The sequence below is a fragment of the Corylus avellana genome, chromosome 2 (assembly GCF_965113065.1).
Source record: "Corylus avellana chromosome 2, dhCorAvel1.hap1.2, whole genome shotgun sequence".
In the NCBI taxonomy this organism is placed as follows: domain Eukaryota; kingdom Viridiplantae; phylum Streptophyta; class Magnoliopsida; order Fagales; family Betulaceae; genus Corylus; species Corylus avellana.
The window spans coordinates 2,948,499-2,968,475 of NC_142491.1; the positions used below are offsets into that span (position 1 = coordinate 2,948,499).

General features: G+C 35.5%; 2 protein-coding genes and 1 pseudogene across 5 annotated transcripts; 2 read left to right on the plus strand and 1 right to left on the minus strand.

Annotated features, from left to right (window-relative positions):
* The first annotated feature begins 923 nt into the window (after positions 1-923).
* On the plus strand, positions 924-7,259 carry LOC132173975 (chloroplast envelope quinone oxidoreductase homolog). The gene is made up of 4 exons (XM_059585691.2): positions 924-1,060; positions 3,601-3,742; positions 4,681-4,772; positions 6,276-7,259. The coding sequence occupies exons 1-4, from the start codon at positions 992-994 to the stop codon at positions 6,966-6,968; spliced, it is 996 nt and encodes a 331-aa protein (XP_059441674.2). The 5' UTR covers positions 924-991; the 3' UTR covers positions 6,969-7,259.
* A 2,274-nt stretch (positions 7,260-9,533) lies between these two features.
* LOC132189237 (chloroplast envelope quinone oxidoreductase homolog) lies at positions 9,534-19,062 on the plus strand. Of its 4 annotated transcripts, XM_059603883.2 has the most exons (5): positions 9,534-9,903; positions 10,072-10,176; positions 16,418-16,559; positions 17,232-17,323; positions 18,244-19,062. In XM_059603883.2, exons 3-5 carry the CDS (start codon positions 16,520-16,522, stop codon positions 18,937-18,939), a joined length of 828 nt encoding a protein of 275 aa, XP_059459866.2. In that variant the 5' UTR covers positions 9,534-9,903; positions 10,072-10,176; positions 16,418-16,519; the 3' UTR covers positions 18,940-19,062. The 4 variants fall into 4 exon arrangements, with proteins under 4 accessions (XP_059459866.2, XP_059459876.1, XP_088369389.1 ...); XM_059603893.2 differs by lacking the exon at positions 10,072-10,176 and having other exon boundaries at positions 9,534-9,968; XM_088513263.1 differs by lacking the exon at positions 9,534-9,903 and having other exon boundaries at positions 10,020-10,176.
* On the minus strand, positions 12,593-12,966 carry LOC148587201 (quinone-oxidoreductase homolog, chloroplastic pseudogene; annotated as a pseudogene).
* Positions 19,063-19,977: the final 915 nt, after the last annotated feature.

A 19,977-nucleotide genomic window follows, 5' to 3' on the forward strand; every position in this document is an offset into this window, starting at 1 on the left:
AAAATTTCTTTAACTCAGTTAAAAAAAAAAATTCTGTATTTTTTTGTCATTTTTTTTAAAATAACTTGATATTACTTTGAAAAAAAAATGTTAATGTTGGCAGTGGTAGCAACTCTATCGAATGGTCCTGGTAACCCCGCAAATCGCAATGGCGGCCAATTAAATCTGACAGTGACCACGGTCCACAAAGACTGCCGGATCACACCACTATGATCATGACATAGATTTATATATATATTTTCATTTTTCTATTTTATAAAATATTTTTAATTTTTACTAAACACTCTTCCAAAATATTATCAAATCAATTTTGAAAGGGTAAAGTTTACGTACTCTTCAAACTATCACTTAATTGATAATATCGTTTTAAATTTTCAGTTGTGACAATGTCTCTCTAAACTACCAAAACATTATCAATGTCTCTATAAGACAAGTGAAAAGATAAAAATGCTTCTACAGATTTCTCAATTAAGGCAAAAATATTTTTATAAATTCGAAAAAAATAAAATAATTTTTAATTTTTTTTCAAAAACGAAAATTCTAATTTTAAAATCGAAATTTTGATTTTTTTTAAATGAAAGTTTTAAATTTTTTCAAACAGAAATTTTTATTTAAAAAAAAATATATAGAAAAACGAAAATTTTTAATTTTATTAAAAAATAGAATTTTTTTAATTATTATTATTATTTTTTAATTTGGCCACCCATTGGATTTTATTTTATTAATTTTTTTTAGTTTTAGATTTTTTTTATAGAAGTTTTAGTATTTTTTTATTTTTATTTTTAGTATTTTAAAATTTTAAAACTATTTTTCAAAAGAAAAAACACTTGTCAAAATTTTACCGTTTGCAAACGGTCTCCGTCATTTGCTCCACCGTCAACCGTCTTAATCCACGAACTTCCCCTTAACATATATAGATCTTCTCCCTCTTCTCCCTCTATCTGCACAATCTCTCTGCACAGAAAGACCGTTAACTTTCTCATCTGTGAGTATGGCAGCATCAAACCTTATGCATGCGGTTCAGTACGATGGCTATGGTGGAGGATCAGCTGGTTTGAAGGTTATTTTCATGTTCATTCTTTTTTAATTTTCTATTTTTTTTATTAGTAATCACAAATTTATTTGCGCAACCCAAGCACGTATTGTATACACTTTTTTTTTTTTTTTTTTTTTTTTTTTTTTTTAATTTCAATATTACTATGTATTTCTATATTACTTTAAAATTTATGTTGATTTGTCGTTCTAGATTAAAAAATAAAAACAATGAAATTCGCGAAGCCGATTGTGCTTTGGGGCTTGGATTGAACTTGAAGGTCCATTTCACCAATCTGTGTAATTCTTTGTGTCTGCTTTCGTTCCAGATCCTTTTGGTTTGTGTTCTATTTGATTAAATCAAAATATTTAGCAGGAGGAATTGGGATGTGTATAAATGGCTTCTTATATATATATGCGCGTGTGTTGCAATCCCCCACTTTCCGCTTTTGTCAATATCTTGGTATTTTTTTATTTTTTTATTATCTTTCAAGTTTTCCGAATCTCTGTTTGATTTTCTTATTTAGTAGTTAAAGGTGTGGAATGTATAAAATACTAAGAACATTTAAAAATTGGACAAGAAGAACAAAAGATTTATTTTTTATTCTTCAGGTCCAGGATTATGTCCTGGATCATCGGATAGGAATCAGAGAAACAAAGAATATCACAACTGTGGTAGACAAATACTTTGACTGTTGAGAGTAAGCATTACACAATCTCCAATATCACTTTTCTTTTTGGGAAAAGAAAGAGAATAGATTCTCCAATTTTTATACCACACATGCCTCATTTTCTTACACAGACACACACACATATTAGCAAATAATCAAAATTACTATTTTTATTTTGTAATTCTTCATTTGACACCATTCCACCAATAGTTTTAGGAGGTTTCCCTCTCAAATTCTCTTCATTTTGAGATATGCTAACACTCACAAAGTCTGAATATCTAGATAAAAGTTGTCTGGGGTACAGGATTTATAGAATTGTGATAGTCTGCAAGATGGGGTGATCACTGCAGGAATAAATGTCGGGAGCTCTGACATTTGACCTTGGAGGTCTCCTGCATATCCAAACTTTTGGAAACTGCTGAATTTAATCTGAATATTTACTTTGTGAATGTTGAACGGCTGTAGATAATCGAGACCAGAATGCCAATCCATTGGTGAAAGGACAAAATCTTCTTTTGGATAGAAAAACAAATAAAAATGAGTGCAATGCAATTGGGAAGAACTTTTAAGAGGATTCCTTTTTATGTGTCTGATTGTTCCACTGCTTTGAACGTATTATTGGGTAAGTATTTTGTTCAATTTTTAATAGGCGCAGGATGTTGACTTGACAATTACTTTTTCTTTTATTTTTCTTCTTATTTTTTTGTCAGGCTGCAAGGAACATCCTTATTTTTCCTCCCCTGATAAATAGTTTAAGGAAAATTCATGATGAGATGGCATAAACATATGATGACTTACTTTTTATTGCCAGCAATTGAACATGGTTACTTTTGATACGCGTAATGGTGGATTCTTTAGCACTTGTCAAATTTTATCCACCTAGGGTTATTTAAAATTCTGGAGTTATTTGGGGCAAATGTTGTGAAGAATCCACAGGAGATTCAAATATGAATTTGGGTGCGCATGAAAGAAAAGCATGTGAAAGAAGTAACCTATATGGCAATTTAAAAGTTGCTTTGAAATAACTAAAGGATTTCAAAACAAGTTGAAATTATGTTAGGAAATACTTTGGGCCTATATTAAATGAGGAAGGAAGGTGAGCTTTATGGATCACTTCATGATCCAAAGAGTAAGTTATTAGTGCTTGGCTAGCTGCAGAAAGTTGTTTCTGTATGCAATTGCCCTCTCTCATTATTTTCCTTATTTTTCTACCTGTCAAGATCAAATTCACATAGATTTCTGATTGATAATCGACTTTATTTGTGTAGAAGGATGTAGATATGATCAAATGCATGTGTGTTTTTGCAAACATTATTGAACTATTGTAATATGGTGTGTAGTTGTACTTTGACTGTAGAGACACTTTTGCTTAAAATATGTGCAGTTTAATGAATGTATAATTCCATAAAACTAAAAGTTCCATTTTGATGGTGTCTCTTAAACACACGTCAATCTTTGTATAAAGGACAGTCTAAATCTTCCTATTTTTAATTTTATTGAGAATTTCATTTTCTGGTGTCATTCTTGGATGCATGAATGAACATATAAACCCCAAGTTTCCCCCTATTACCGAAACCTGAAAACCTCCTACCTTTCAGGTGCAAAACAATTTTCTACGATCCTTCAAATTTTTTTAAACACTAAGTTTAAGCCTTATTCTCTCTTCTCTCTCATTGCTTCTGTTTTTGAAACTCCTTTACAAAATAGACTTTTCTTTTTAATGTCTTTTGGTCTCCTCATTTTGTCATTTGAGGAATAATACTATAGAAGACTAGATATAATAACATTGGTTCTATTGCAGTGAACTGAATTGAGTCAGTTATATTGATCCTGCTATTGTCAAAAGAGACCATTGAGTCAGTTATAGAAAGTATTGTAACTTTCATGTTTGTTGCAGCATGTTGAAGTTCCAGTCCCCACTCCGAAGAAGGATGAGCTCTTGCTAAAACTGGAAGCAACTAGTCTAAATCCTATTGATTGGAAAGTTCAGAAAGGCATTATGCGGCCTTTGCTACCTCGCAAGTTCCCTCACATACCTGGTAATTCTTTATTTCTCATTGTTTCTATTAAAAGAAATTATTGCGACACCTTCCTTTACCTAGGGAACACATTTTAATACATAGATCTCATTGACTTTTGTGAATAAGTTAAGCCATAAGTCAAATTTTTATTACTGTTATTATTTTGAAGTCTCGGACAGTTACTTTTTAACAAAGACATGCTGACTATTTATAGGTGCATACGCATGATGGGACAACTAATTTAATTTGTAGATGCCTATTGAAGTTAAATAGGATAGAACTCACTTCTGGATGCTCCTTTAATGGTCACTTTTTAATTAATTACAAAGAGTAATTCCCATGATTCTGGAATACCACAATTGCAAGTAGATACCAAACAGAAAACTTGTACTCTTTTTCCCATTTTGAGTGGACAAGGATTGAATGTTGAGCTCTTCCCCTCCCTTCCAAATGCCATACTTGCAGCACTATGCTATAATGTCTTTAACATTATTTGTGTATGATTTTTGTTAGACATCTTTTTCTCTTCATATTGTTTTTATAAGCTATTGAAAATATATATTTTTCCCACATTTTTTTAACTATGGGTGATTGGGCTGGTTTAGGCTACTCAATTTTACATCATGAAGAATTATTCAATAGCATTTGATGGATGTTACAGTTCAAATTCTTATTTCAATTTTAAGAGGGTGTTGGAGCATGTCACATATCCTTCAATAGCACACAAGTGACCTCTAACTCTGAAAGCAAAAATTGATCTAGTAAATGTCATTCACATGGTTCTGATCGATTTCGCGGCATTCCAAATGTCAAATAAAACTAATATTACTACATTGACACGAGTAACAAGTTGATATACCTATTGGACTGAATTTCTCACTGTTGCTTGCATGTTGTAAATTTTTGGCAAGTGTTGCATTTTCCCTTTTGGCTGAACATGTTTGTTGTTGGAAAAGGTACTGATGTGGCAGGAGAGGTTGTAGAGGTTGGACCAGGAGTCAAAAGTTTCAAAGCTGGTGACAAAGTTCTAGCTAATCTTGGCATTGCTGTGAGTACTCATTTTTATTCTTTTGCCTTTATACCTCCATCAAACGATTTGAATATTCTTTGTCTTAAAAACTGAGGAAGCACGATCATGTTATTGAAAAGATTTGGGTGATTGGGGACAAGAAATGATTAGTTTCCTACAGTGGCAATGGACCTTTTTCCCCCTTCTTTTGTCCCAAATTCTGTGTAGGTAAGATGAAAAAATCACTCTTGGGAGAAATATATATCGAAAGAGATCTTCTCAATAAAGTTAACTTAATTAATAGCTCCTGCCTCCCCTCACCTAAGTGGCACAGTTTGGACAACTGTAACAGATTCAAGCCCTTTGTGATATTTAGAAATTCCTCCCATGCTGTTATTTTGTTGAAAAATCGGAGACCCCACTTGGTGCTGCATAACATTGACAGGGTCGTAAGTGGTGGTAGGGCCAATTTTTGCAGCTGTTGGATATGCATACTGGTGACGACAACAATATATCTTCACATATCGTATTATTCATACATTAAAATAATTTATCAATGGTTCTTATGTGAAATACTCCCCCCCTTCTTACTTATTGCAATTAGTAGTCATGGATGCAAAACATCTCTTTCTTCTAGTCTGAGAGGTTTGACCTTGTGAGAAGTCATTGTTCTCCCCCTGCTTTACTGCCTTTTTTTTTTTTTTTGTTTATGGCCATCACTTTTTTTCTTCTAATAGTTAATTGCTGTAGTGAACTGGGTTTATTCAGACCCTGATTATGGCCTTTTGTAATATTGATAAAATATCATGTTTTGAACCTCCCCCTATCCAAGACATATGAGGCTGTAAGTAAGAATTATAACGTGGATCATTGTGGTACAAGGAACAGGAACAGGAACAGGAAGTGTACACCACTTACCCAGACATGTAAATTGATAGGAGTTAGGCTTATATACAACTTTTATAGATTGTTTAATAGAAGTTAGAGTATTATGAGGTAGTTATTAACTCAATACTCCTAATTGGGACTGGTAGTTTTGAAACTTTTAAATCCTATTTAAGAATATCATTATTACTTTCTATTTTGCATTTCATAAAGGTTATGTGAGAGAAGATAAAGTAGAAAATTTGGTGATATCCAGAATTAGTATACTGCAATGAAACTCTACCACATTTAGAATTAAGCGATCCTTGATCTCACTTGTTAGTAATGCATTCTGGTAACTCTGATCTGTAACAAAGTTGGCCTAGGCATTCTTTTAATGGATTCATTTTCTTAAAAGTTCCTCCTGAATTTGCAGTACAGGCAGTGCTTATCCAGCACTCTCCAGGTCTCACTGATCACCTTGCCAATATTTGACATTCCATCCTGGCTTTAGATAAGATGTGGCATTATTTTTCGCATTAGGTTAGACAATTGGACGTACCAACTCTAGACGTGCTGAATTTCTGGTTACTGGATGTTTCAGCTGTGATTAATACTCAGGCATTAGTTATTAAAATAACCTATATTTTTTTTTTCTCTCTGTTATATATTTGACAGGATGGAGGTGGACTAGCTGAGTTTGCTGTGTCCAAGGAGAAGCTGACAGTTGCTAGGCCAGCTGAAGTTTCAGCAGCAGAAGCTGCAGGCTTACCCATTGCTGGTCTTACAGCTCACCAGGCGCTCACCCAATCCGCTGGGATCAAGCTTGATGGAAGTGGCCAGCAGGCAAACATTTTGATCACTGCCGCCTCAGGTGGTGTAGGTCTCTACGCGGTTCAACTGGCAAAGCTTGGAAACACACATGTGACTGTCACGTGCGGGGCACGCAACATTGAGTTGGTCAAGAGCTTAGGGGCCGATGAGGTTCTCGACTACAAGACTCCGGAAGGGGCAGCTCTGAAGAGCCCGTCTGGTCGGAAATATGACTTTGTGATCCACGGTGCTACTGGCATTCCTTGGTCAACTTTTGAGCCAAATCTGAGTGAGAAAGGGAAGGTGTTCGATTTAACTCCCAGCTTAAGTTCCATGGCGACTTTTGCTCTAAAGAAAATTACCTTCTCCAAGAAGCAACTGCTGCCAGTTTTTGTAAATGTCAAGAGTGAGAACCTGGATTATCTTGTTAAGTTGGTGAAGGAAGGTAAACTTAAGACTCTGATTGACTCGAAGCATTCCCTGAGTAAGGCTGAAGATGCTTGGGCAAAGAGTTTTGATGGCCATGCTACTGGGAAGATCATCGTCGAGCCTTTCTAAAATATAATATGCTTGGAATTGTTAGATTCCTATATAATTAAATGAGACTGTTATATCTTATTCGTACATAAAGAAAACTATATGTTTGTGCAGTTAAATCACACATTTGACCAGATATTGTAAATAATCAATATTATGCAGTGTGTTCTTGTAGCTGTAATTGTTGTTCGGGCATTCGCATATGTTTATGTATACGTGCATTCTATGTAAAATTAAGATAGAATCCCCAAAACTTTTCATATTGGCTTATCTATTCCTAGGCTAAAATAAAAATGAGCTCTCTCTCTTCAACTCTTTGGCTGCATCACTCTTTTGCTCTTTCTCTCTCCCTCTCTCATGACTAAGCTCAAGAATTGTTGGTTGTGTGGGATGCTGGGTTGCCTCCTTTGAGTTGTCTCAAGGGGATTGATTGGTTGAGGCATTTCATTTTGTTATTATTATATTTTTAAATTTTCACAATATTTTCTTTGCTGGTCTCGGTTAATATAGAAAAATAATATTTAAATAGTATAGAGAAATGAATGCAAATGCTCTTTCTCTCTATAAGCATATTTCAAGTTTGTTTGGTTTTACAAATGTACCCTTCTTGTGAGGCTTGGCAAAGTTAACTACTTTGTTCTTTCTTTAAACAACTCCATTTTGTTATGGAGTAATCGGAACACACAACTTCTACTTGATCTCAACATTAATACAATATTGTTTGTTCAAAGGTAGAATTTTCAAATTCCCTTCCACGATCACTTTGGATGTGTTTGATAACGCACATTTTCTCATTCTGTATTCTTTTGAAAATGGCCTTAGCTTGATCAGAGGTCTCTGCCTTTTTTTCTTAGCATCATCACCCATGTGTATTTGAAGTAATCATCTACTCTCACCATGATGCACATTTTTTCTCCCAAGCATACAAAACGTGTCCAAAACCATGACAAGTACCATACACAAAAACAAGGATTTCCCTCAAAACATCAGAGTTAACATAAACTTCTACTAAAACCCTTGCAAATCCCAATGGGAGATGAATTTACTTTACCCAAATTGGAATGGAGGACATAGAAAGCTTTAACAGCTGCATACCAGGTTGCCATCTTCCAAGGATGATCAGCTTATTGGTTATACGCAGCGTTTTAGCCTCAAGAACCTTATCTCTGGTTTAATCACCATTGAAGCAGAAGATCAACAAACTATTTTTCCAGAGAAATAACCTCTACTTTACCGTACTCACTCCACACTTGGCACAACAGCAATGCTAATTGTCTAATCGATCTCCACCACAACAGAACATGTAAGAAAGTTCTGACACCAAAAAGAAACATGTAATATTGAACAAACCCGTGTTCAAACAATCTAGTATCAACTATGAAAGTAACATTAATTGCTTTTTCCATCTAAACACAATAATTGGCATTGATAAACCCGAGGTTTCTAGTTTTTATTTTTTTTTATTTTTTTATTTTTATTTTTTATTTTACCTAAGGTTTAACAATGTTGACACAGTTTTCGAGATGGGTGGCTCAGCGATCTGATAGATGCAATCTACATAATGAGAAATAGGATAAGAGCTTGCCGGGTGTGCTAGCGGGGGATAACTTTGATGCCTAAGTTAGTAAATTATTTTTCACAAAGGAAAAACTAAGGAATTCTTGAGTGTGATCAACCAAATACCTGGTTGGAGCTTCTCTTTTATAGGCATCAAGTAGCCGTTATTGTTGAGTACTAGCCCTTGAAATCTTGGCCCCACATTTCCGAGGAGTCCAGTGACATGCTGAAATCGTGTTTATAAGATCGTGGCGGATCATGGGATCGTGGGTCCTGTCAAAGCCTCGGCTTCCTTTGTACAAAACGTGGGTTTATGTTCTTTAGCTCGGCCACGCTCATTTTGCACGTGGTTTGGTGCTTTATGCTTGGCCACGTTCACAATGAACAATTGGCCACATTCATCCAACTCTTTAGACAGTTGGATCCCCACTGTATTCTTATGGGCTGATACAATTTGATCTGGGCCTTTTATTCATGGGCCTACATAATAATTATTTGGTTTGGGGGCCCTTTATTGGTATCTTGGTTGATCCATTACCCCACAGTTACCCCAAAATTTCTTTTACCATAGTAGATTATGGAAATTCCATGTTTTCAGAATGGATCGGTTTCCAGAGATACCGACTTATCTTCAGTGTCAACTTTTTCTTCTTTTGATTGTTTTTTCAAAACTTTTTCAATTTTATCTTCTCGAGCCAGACTTTTGAGTCTGTTAAGCTTCTTGAGTTAGAGTGTCTGTTGGACTTCTCGAATTATGTTATATGTGTCTTTTGGACTTCTCGAGTTACGCTGTACGTGTCTTTTGGACTTCTCGAGTTATGCTATACGTGTCTTTTGGACTTCCCGAGTCTGACCATATTGAGATTGTTCAACTTCTCGAGCCATTGAGAACAACTGTTTGTCATATGTATTTTTTCGAGGTGGTTGCCACGTGTCGAAAGGTGTGTGGTTGGCGAGGCGTGCCTTTTGAGAGTAGTCATGTCGAAATACCTTCTCGAGGTAACCCTAAGGCCGCGCATTGCGCCGTCACCCTCTTTTTCACTCGATTGCCTACTCCCCCACGCCCTTATAAAAGAAGTCCATCGTTTTCCTCTCATTTCTCCTTTGCACATTTTCGACCTCCATTGTTGCTCTGCGAATTCTCTGTTCCTGCTCTGCAAAAAGCTCAATTCTTTCCTCCATTTCTCTTCCTCCCGACTTGTTTCCACTCTTATCATTTTTTCCAAATACTATTTTTTTAGGGTAGTATTTTTTAGGGTTTTAGTTGACCAAATTCCTTCTTTGGAACCCTTTGTGAGTCAAGACAGCCCAATGTTCAGATATCTTCATTTTCTTCTTCCGTTAATTGAACCTGCAGTAGACCATCTTCGACTGAGCGTTGCTCATTTGTTGATTCAAGGTGGTTATCCCTACATTCCTCGCCTGCTAATTCCCAGTGTTCTAATTCACTGTTATTTTTAACAAGTAAGGTTGCCTAAACAGCTTTCGCTTACTTGGGTTTTTTTTTATTTTTTATTTTTATTTTTATTTCAAACTACATCATACACATCATGCAACCATAAAGAAGTCTACCGAAGGGTCGGTAAGGATACACACTCTGTGAAGATAGTGAGCTTGGAGGATGAGCTAGAGGCTTGTCGATCTTACAGTGTCTAGAACTTGCAAAGGGTTTGTAAGTGTTTCTACTGTTTATAGTCTCAAGGTCTTCATATAGTGCTTTCTTGTGTTTGGCGGCCCGCGAGTGGTTTTTCCTTTGATTGGTTCAAATGGTTTTCCACTTCATCAATAAATCTTGTGTTGTGGTTGTGTGGATGTTTTTTATTATTATTTTTGTTTAATATTAAGCATAGCTATTTATTTTTCTAAGATAAACTGCTTATGCGGTTGATTTGGTTATATAAATTGCTTATGTGTTTGATTTGGGGGGTAAACATGATTCTCATATTCTTTCACATCTATCCCACAATCCAAACCTATCAAGATTGATGAGGATCGTAGTTATCATATGAAAAAGAGGAAGCCCAAGCCTAATCCTAGATAATTGGATTAGGATGAGGAGAGACTAGTTATGTTATCTTTATCTAGTTAGTTTATCTTTATGTATTCTTTAGTTTATCGTAGCAAATACATCCTGTTAGGATTCTGTTGTCTTTATCTTTAAGAGTTAGAAGTGTGCACGCATATATGTTCACGTAGGGCTATTTATTGAGCATTAGCAGTAGGAAAAGGATTGAAGAAATTATCTAGCACCTTGTGTGTAAAGGGTGATCTCCCACCTCAAGTGGAGTACTATCAATCATATTTCTCTTTTCACTTCAATACTCATCCGTATTTTATCTATCCCACAACCCAAACCTATCAACCTAGGTCATAGATAAAGCTCATAGGTCTACATTATACTCTTATTGCTTGGTTGATATTACAATACAAATGCTCCTATTTATAGAATAATGTAAATAGATAAGTATGGTAAATGTTGTGACAAATATTCACCTAAATTAATAGGCGAATATTTGCTACGTTTTACTTGTAAGTGCACAATGTCAAAATAATAATATAGCAGACAAATACGATATCATTCTCACGAGAATTGGTAAATTATGCTTAGAATGTAATTTCCTATTTAATTAACAGAATTAAATCAATTGTCACATATTGAATTAAAATAAAGAAATAAAATAAAAGATTAACTAAACTAAAAAGGATTAAGGTTTTAAAATCTACCGCTAACCACACTCACATAAGATTAACAATGTGCTAATATTTCAATTATATCTAGATATCCAATGTTTGTCAACCTAAGAGCATGATATCTACTCATTAAGCTATTAATTTTCCTAAACAACGAACTAAGCATGGTGTCTACTCTAATTCTTTTCTCCCTCAAAGGATTTAGCATGGTATATATTAAGTTGTTCTTTAAGGAAGCATAAATCTATGGAAATCGACAATCACACAAGGCCTAGGACATGGTATCTACTTTCAGTTCCCCATATTGATTAGCCCAAAAACCTGTGATAGGGTTCTTTTGTCACTCTATTAAGCCCAAAATTCAATCATCTAAATAACATAAATCCAAACACTTGCATATGATCAAACACATTCATATGAAGAATTCAAGTAAATAGGAAGTAATCAAATTAAACACCCAAACAATAATTGTAGCAAATGTGCCAATATTGTAATCCTAAACAAACATGATTAGGGTTTCAAACTAGCCCTAATTAAATTACTAACTACATGACAAAAATAAAAGGGGAAGAGAAGAAAAACTCAAACTCCTTTTGATATAGCCTTCAGTTCTTTTACAAAGCTTGTGTCTGTTTCTCCACACTTGAGTTTGAAGAATAAAGGGTCTGTTTATAGAGCTTAGGAAAATATAGAAGCCCTAGAAAACCTAATAAAATCGGAGGTTTATTTCCTAGTACAAGTAGGACTTTGAAAACCAAATTTGGGTTGAAAAAAAAGTCTGGCCGCATATTCCAATGCCCTAGTGCACGAGTGCGCTTGATCCCAAGTGCGGTACACTCGAGCCCAAGCCTGCGCTCGATCCTTGCCTGTGTGTGCTTGAGCGCTGATGCGCTCGAGCCTTCTTCTTGTGCACGCGGATTGCTACGCTTGCTCCTTGTTCTCTGGTGCTTGAGCGTTGTTGTGCTTGAGCCTAGGTGTATGTGCATTCGAGCGCATGCCTGCGCTCGAGCCTAGTCTGTATATGCTCGATCTCAACCTCTAGATTTTCCAAAAAATGTCCTTTTAAGTTCGAAATTTTCAGAAATACTTCATTTTCTTTAAAAACCTATAAAAAGACATAAAACACAAAAATGAAACAAATCATCTCAAAATAACAAAACTAAAGGATTAACATATGTAAATTAAAGGGTTAAAATATGTATATTTTAGTACTTATTGGTAAACAAATCTGATTGATTTGATTACTATCAAACCTCATTGCAATAACTTTTATACAAGGTAAATAACATTCAATATCAATTTAATATTTTTCTTTTCAATATAGGAAATATATTCTCTAACATTATCAAAATCTTAAGCTTATAACAATAGATAAATTTAATCACTTAATTATTAGTTTAACAATTAGACTCAAAAGTAGACCAGGAATTTCCATTGCATAGTAAATTCTTCGGAGCTGCTCCATTTGGGGTCTTGTAGTCAAGAACCTCATCAGTCCCTAGGCTCTTGAAAAGTTGAATGTTGCGGGCCCCACACGTGGCTGTCGCGTGAGCATTTTCCAGCTTGGCCACTTGAACTACATGGTAACCCACGCCACCTGAAGTGAAGCGGCAGTTATCAGAATGTTTGCCTTCAGCCTTCTTGCCACTGCCAATCTGCCATCAAGCTTGATACCGGCAGCTTGGGTGACAGCCTGGTGAGCAGTCAAGCTTGCAATGGAGAGGCCAACAATTTCGGCTGCTGAAAGTTCAAGTGGTCTTGCAACTGTCATGCTTTCCTTGGTCAGAGCAAACTTGGCTGGTCCACCTCCTTTCTGTCATTCAAGAACCCTGACATCAAGGGTGTGTTTGGTGAACCCTTTTTGATGTGGATGGACGTGTGAAAAGTAAAAATTTTTATTTTGTTGTGATTTTTTTTTATTTGAATAGTAATATAAAAGTGAAAAAATAAATAAAAATGTTTTGATGTTGATTTTTTTTTTTTAAAATGAAGCGTGAATAGTGTTAATGGAAGGAAAAGTGGTTGCCAAACAGTGCCTTAGACACTAAATTGAGAGATTTTAATTTTTAAGGAGATGAGTGCACAAATGCTCAAAGAGATTAAGTGAATTAGAGTTTTAAAGTTTAAGAAGATAAGTGAACAAACGTAAGTTCAATGGATTTAAATGAAGTTTTTCTATAAAAATAAAAAGGGTAACAAATACATTGGATGTGCAGCCATTTTTGAAACTATACGTAAACTCACTTAATTGCAGTGTAAAACACAATGGCAAACTCAATCCAAATCCCTAAGAAAGACCAACCTATCTTGAAACCAACACAGATATGAAAGAATTGAACAAAATTACCAACTGGCCATCCAATCCATTCAAAAATTTACCACATACCTCAAGAGTCACCTTCTTGTCAAAAATCTCCCCAATTTGTCAAAAAGAATTGTCATGCAGTCAAATTTCTCAAAGAAGTCGATCAAGAACTCAAATAATGGTTGAAGAGCATAGCTTTTCTTCCCTAATAGATTAGATGGATTGTCATTACTTCATTTTTTCAGTGTTGCCGTCTTTTAGCCTGGTTTTTTGGTTGCAATGCTCTGATTTGGTTTTGTTAGCAATGATTTCTCTTACCCTAATTTTTACCTAATTTGTTTTTTTACCCACATTTGTATCAAGAAAATACTAATGCCATATGAAAGCTTTGTTATATTGCCACGTGCCCTGAATCTGATGGGGAGGGGTGGTGGGCGTTGAACTTCAACTTGCATTGTTGCGTGGTTGACTTTTTCAGCTCTAAAGTTGGTAATCATCGTTGGCCTTTTTTGACTTTTTGAGCTCTAAAGTTGCGTGGTTGACTTTTTGACCTCTAAAGTTGTTAAGCTTGTTTGGGAAGATGATTCTTTCTAATTTTTCTTTTTTAGTTGATTTGATATTATTAATACTCAATTCAACTAAATTTTTTTTAACTTTATTCAAAATTTTATATTCTTCCAACAACTCAAACATAATTTTAATTATTTTTTCTTTTCAATATTCGCAATTATAAATTCAAGTTCAGTAAAATAGAAAAACAAAAATCGCCAATCCAAACGAGTCTTAACTTTTCCTTTTTTGAGCTGAAAAGTTAACGTTGCTTGGTAACCACTCTATCTAATGGTCCTGGTAGCCATGCAATGGCGGCCAATTATATCTGACAGCTACCACGAAGAAGACTTATCAATTTCAAAGAAAAAACACGAGTCAAAATTTGACCGTTTGCCAAACGGTCTTTGTCATTTGCGCAACCGTCAACGTTCTTAATCCACGAACTTCCCCTTAACATATATATAGAAGATCCTCGATCTCTCTGCACAGAAACACCGTTAACTTTCTTATCTGTGAGTATGGCAGCAAACCTTATGCATGCGGTTCAGTACGATGGCTATGGTGGAGGATCAGCTGGTTTGAAGGTTATTTTCATGTTCATTCTTTTTTAATTTTCTATATATATTTTTTTATTAGTAATCACAAATTTATTTGCGCAAGCCAAGCACGTATGGTTTATGTTCTATTTAATTAAATCAAAATATTTAGGAGGAATTGGGATGTACGTGTATAAATGGCTTCTTATATGTTCTTTTTTTTTTGATGTATGTATGTGTATAATATTTAAGGGCCGGAAATCGGATAATTCAGTTATAAAAATGAGATTTTCGCATTTCGCACCGCCATAGTCGGTAAAGTTAGAATTTTCACCGACTTATATTCTGCCAACTCTATTTTCCATTACCGACATGATTACAGTGACAGTCAGTAATGTTAGTAAGCAAAGAAATGAAAAAGTTGGTCAGTAAAGTCGGTTCGGTTAGAAAATGTTTACCGCCTACTGGCCATCAGTTAAGCAGTGTTAGTAGGTGTCTGTCGGTTTTCGGTCAGTACTCGGCTGGCAAGCAGTAGGCGCGCGGTTATTTTGCAAAGTAATGTATGCGTGTGTGTTGCAATTCCCCTCTTTTCACTTCTGTTAATGACTTGGTTTTTTTTTTAAAATTTTTAAATTTTTTTAAATTTTTTTATTTTTATCTTCAAGTTTGCCGACTCTCTTTTTGATTTTTTTTTTTTATTTAATAGTTAAAGTTGTGGAATGTATAAAATCCTAAGAACATTTAAAAACTGGACAAGAAGTGTAAGAATTTGAGAAGCACTGATTTGGTTAACTTACCAAAACAGTGGGTAGAGTTCTCATTTATAACCAAAGCTTCTACAGAGCACTAAGAGTGCAAATTACAAAAAGGAAATGCCATGTGTCTATGAGAGAAAATTACAAAAGCAGCCTAAGGTGTACAATAGAAACCAAACTAAAAATATAAAATAAGAGACTTCTATCTTAGGCTGAGAAGCAGCCGTAGCAGCCATGATATCATGCAGGAAACCAGGAGCTCAAATGACAGCATGAAACAAGGAACCAGAAATCAAGGAATGAGGGTGAGCTTCAGAGTCGGCTATGTTGAGTTTGAGGAGCACATGTGTTGTCTTGAGATATAGCTTTAACACTCCCCTGAAAACTGATGGGGCTGGAGCAACCTTCCGTTTGTTACATAAAACGGAACACCAATGTTTTATTTTTTATTTTTTGCGAAGGCTTGGGTCTTCAAACTGTACCTCAAGTCTAAAATTAGGCTAACTATTGACCAAGAAGAGAAGAGCCAACAATATGCTTAAATGAGCCTCGGTATTTAAACATTACCATAAGGTTAGAAATAAATGGCATGGGTCTTTAAACATTACTACAATGCCAGAAATAACCCCAACTATGGGCCAAGAAAAGAGCCAACAAAGAGCTTAAGGTGGAATGGGTCTTTAAACATTACCACAATGCCAAAAATAAGACCAACTATGGCCGAAGAGATGCCACTTGGGATGATTTTTTTTTTTTTTTTTGAAATACAGCACCCACTAGTGCTCGTTTAAGATTGCATTTGAGAAATAAAGCTTTTAAGTAAAAAGCGTTTTCTTGGCGAAAGCCTCATTTAAGCTTTTGTCAAAAAGAAAACTCCTTTACACAATAGACTTTTCTTTTTAATGTCTTTTGGTCTCCTCATTTTGTCATTTGAGGAATAATACTATAGAAGACTAGATATAACATTGGTTCTATGGCAGTGAATTGAATTGAGTCAGTTATATTGATCCTCTATTGTCAAAAGACATCATTGAGCAGTTATAGAAAGTGTTGTAACTTTCATGTTTGTTGCAGCATGTTGAAGTTCCAGTCCCCACTCCGAAGAAGAATGAGCTCTTGCTAAAACTTGAAGCAAGTAGTCTAAATCCTCTTGATTGGAAAATTCAGAAAGGCGTTATGCGGCCTTTTGCACCTCGCAAGTTCCCTCACATACCTGGTAATTCTTTATTGCTCATAGTTGCTCCTTTAATGGTTACTCATTAATTAATTACAAAGAGTAATATCTATGATTCTGGAATACCACAATTACAAGTAGATACCAATTAACAGAAAACTTGTCCTCTTTTCCCCTTTTTTAGTGGACAAGGATTGAATGTTGAGCTCTTCCCCTGCCTTCCAAATGCCATGCTTGCAGCACTATGCTATATTGTCATTGGCATTTGTGTATGATTTTCGTTACACATCTTTTTCTCTTCATATTGTTTTTATAAGCCATTGAAAATATATCTTTTTCCCACATTTCTTTAACTGTGGGTGATTGGGCTGGTTTAGCCTACTCAATTTTACCTCATGAAGAATTATTCAATAGCATTTGATGGATGTTTCAGTTCACATTCTTATTTCAATTTTAAGAGGGTGTAGGAGCATGTCACATATCCTTCAATAGCACACAAGCGACCTCAAACTCTGAAAGCAAAAATTGATCTAGTAAATGTCATTCACATGGTTCTGATCGATTTTGTGGCATTCCAAATGTCAAATAAAACTATACTAATAAAACTAATATTACTACATTGGACTGAATTTCTTACTGTTACTTGCAAGTTGTAAACTTTTGGCAAGTGTTACATTTTTCTCTTTCGGCTGAACATGTTTGTTGTTGGAAAAGGTACTGATGTGGCAGGAGAGGTTGTAGAGGTTGGACCAGGAGTCAAAAGTTTCAAAGTTGGTGACAAAGTTGTAGCTTGGCTGAGCATTTCTGTGAGTACTCATTTTTATTCTTTTGCCTTTATATCTCCCCTCAAATGATTTGAATATTCTTTGTTTTCAAAACTGAGGAAGCACGATCATGTTATCGAAAAGATTTGGGTGATTGGGGACAAGAAATGATTAGTTTCCTACAGTCGCATGGACCTTTTTCCCCCTTCTTTTGTCCCAAATTCTGTGTAGGTAAGATGAAAAAATCACTCTTGGGAGAAATATATATCGAAAGAGAGCTTCTCAATAGAGTTAACTTAATTAATAGCTCCTGCACTCCCCTCACCTAAGTGGCACAGTTTGGACAACTGTAACAGATTCAAGCCCTTTGTGATATTTAGAAATTCCTCCCATGCTGTCATTTTGTTGAAAAACCAGAGACCCCACTTGGTGCTGCATAACATTAACAGGGTCGCAAGTGGTGGCAGGCCAATTTTTGCTGCTGTTGGATATGCATACTGGTGACGACAACAATTTATCTTCAAATATCGTATTTTTTCATACATTAAAATAATTTATCAATGGTTCTTATGTGAAATACTCCCCCCGTCTTACTTATTGCAATTAGTAGTCATGGATACAAATCATCTCTTTCTTCTAGTCTGAGAGGTTTGACCTTGTGGAGAGGTTGACATTGTTCTCCACTGCTTTACTGCGTGTTTTTCTTTTTTCTTTTTTCATGGCCATCATTTTTCTGCTTCTAATAGTTAATTGCTGTAGTGAACTGGGTTTATTCATCTCTCTGTCTCGCTCTTGCTGCCTTTAGTTTGATCTCCAAGCCAAGCAACAAAGGATTTGGGGGGTAATCAGACCCTGGTTATGGCCTTTTGTAATATTGATAAAATATTACAAAAGGCCAGCTGAAGTTTCAGCAGCAGAAGGTGGACTATATTTTTTATTCTCTGTTGTTATATATTTGACAGGATGGAGGTGGACTAGCTGAGTTCGCTGTGTCTAAGGAGAAGCTGACAGTTGCTAGGCCAGCTGAAGTTTCAGCAGCAGAAGCTGCAGGCTTACCCATTGCTGGTGTTACAGCTCTCCAGGTGCTCACCCAATCTGCTGGGATCAAGCTTGATGGAAGTGGCCAGGAGGCAAACATTTTGATCACTGCCGCCTCAGGTGGTGTAGGTCTCTACGCGGTTCAACTGGCAAAGCTTGGAAACACACATGTGACTGCCACGTGCGGGGCACGCAACATTGAGTTGGTCAAGAGCTTTGGGGCCGATGAGGTGCTCGACTACAAGACTCCGGAAGGGGCAGCTCTGAAGAGCCCGTCTGGTCGGAAATATGACTTTGTGATCCACTGTGCTCTTACTGGCATTCCTTGGTCAACTTTTGAGCCAAATCTGAGTAAGAAAGGGAAGGTGTTACATTTATCTCCCAGCCCAAGTTCCATGGCGACTTTTGCTCTAAAGAAAATTACCTTCTCCAAGAAGCAGCTGGTGCCGGTATGGGCTAGTGTCAAGAGTGAGAACCTGGATTATCTTGTTAAGTTGGTGAAGGAAGGTAAACTTAAGACTGTGATTGACTCGAAGCATTCCCTGAGCAAGGCTGAAGATGCTTGGGCTAAGAGTATTGATGGTCATGCTACTGGGAAGATCATCGTGGAACCTTTCTAAAAATTAAAATATAATTTGCTTGGAATTGTTGGATTCCTATATAATTAAATGAGGGTGTTGTATCTTATACTCGTGCATAAAGAAAACTATATGTTTGTGCAGTTAAATCAGACATTTGACCTGATATTGTAAATCATCAATATTATGCAGTGTGTTCTTGTAGCTGTAATTGTTGTTAGAGCATTCACATATGTTTATGTATACGTGCATCCTACGTAAAATTTAGATAGAATCCCCAAAACTTCTCACTTTGGCTTATCTATTCCTACGTTAAAATAAAAATGAGCTCTCTCTCATCAACTCTTTGGTTGCATCACTCTCTTGCTCTTTCTCCCTGTCTCTCTATCTCTCATGACTAAAACATGAGTTCACATAAACTTCTACTAAAACCCAAGCAAATCCCAATCTAATCTAATCTAATCTTCAAATCTAATCTTCAGTGACTCAGCATAAAGGGTCTTACCAATAGTATTGGCAATATGGCTTAGAGTATGTTTGAAATTGTATTTGAAAATTAGAGCTTTTACGTCAAAAAACGTTTTTGGCAAAACCTTCATTTTTAAGCTTTTTTAAAAAATGTGTTTTAGCAACTTTTAGAATGAAAAGGTCAAAAAAGTAGTTTTGAAATTTTTTTACCAAAGATGCTAGCTTTTGTTTAACACAGCTTTTTAGTTACTAAACACACTTTTTAAACTCTCAAACGCAATCCCAAACATGAGAATATTTGCGATTGTGTTTGAGAAATAGAACTTCTAAGTCAAAAAAACACTTTTTGACAAAAGTTTGATTTTCAAACTTTTGCCAAAAGTACATTTTGACAATTTTTTCGGTTTTTTAGACCTTTAAAAGCGCTTTCAATTTATTTTACCAAAAAGATACTTTTTTCTTCAAACAGACTTTTTTAGTGTTAAACATACTTTTAGACTTCTCAAACACACACCCAAACGTGCTTAATACACAATGCGTTTTAACCTCAAGAACCTTATATCTGGTTTAATCACCATTGAAGCATAAGATAAACAAACTATTTTTCCAGAG

Bases quoted from the DNA above. Each gene is read 5' to 3' on its own strand.
- LOC132189237 (XM_059603875.2), top strand. From the start codon at position 14,571: ATGGCAGCAAACCTTATGCATGCGGTTCAGTACGATGGCTATGGTGGA. The intron at 16,560-17,231 runs GTAATTCTTTAT...TTGTTGGAAAAG, and splicing joins CAAGTTCCCTCACATACCTG to GTACTGATGTGGCAGGAGAG. The intron at 17,324-18,243 runs GTGAGTACTCAT...TATATTTGACAG, and splicing joins TAGCTTGGCTGAGCATTTCT to GATGGAGGTGGACTAGCTGA.
- LOC132173975 (XM_059585691.2), top strand. From the start codon at position 992: ATGGCAGCATCAAACCTTATGCATGCGGTTCAGTACGATGGCTATGGT. The intron at 1,061-3,600 runs GTTATTTTCATG...TGTTTGTTGCAG, and splicing joins GAGGATCAGCTGGTTTGAAG to CATGTTGAAGTTCCAGTCCC. The intron at 3,743-4,680 runs GTAATTCTTTAT...TTGTTGGAAAAG, and splicing joins CAAGTTCCCTCACATACCTG to GTACTGATGTGGCAGGAGAG.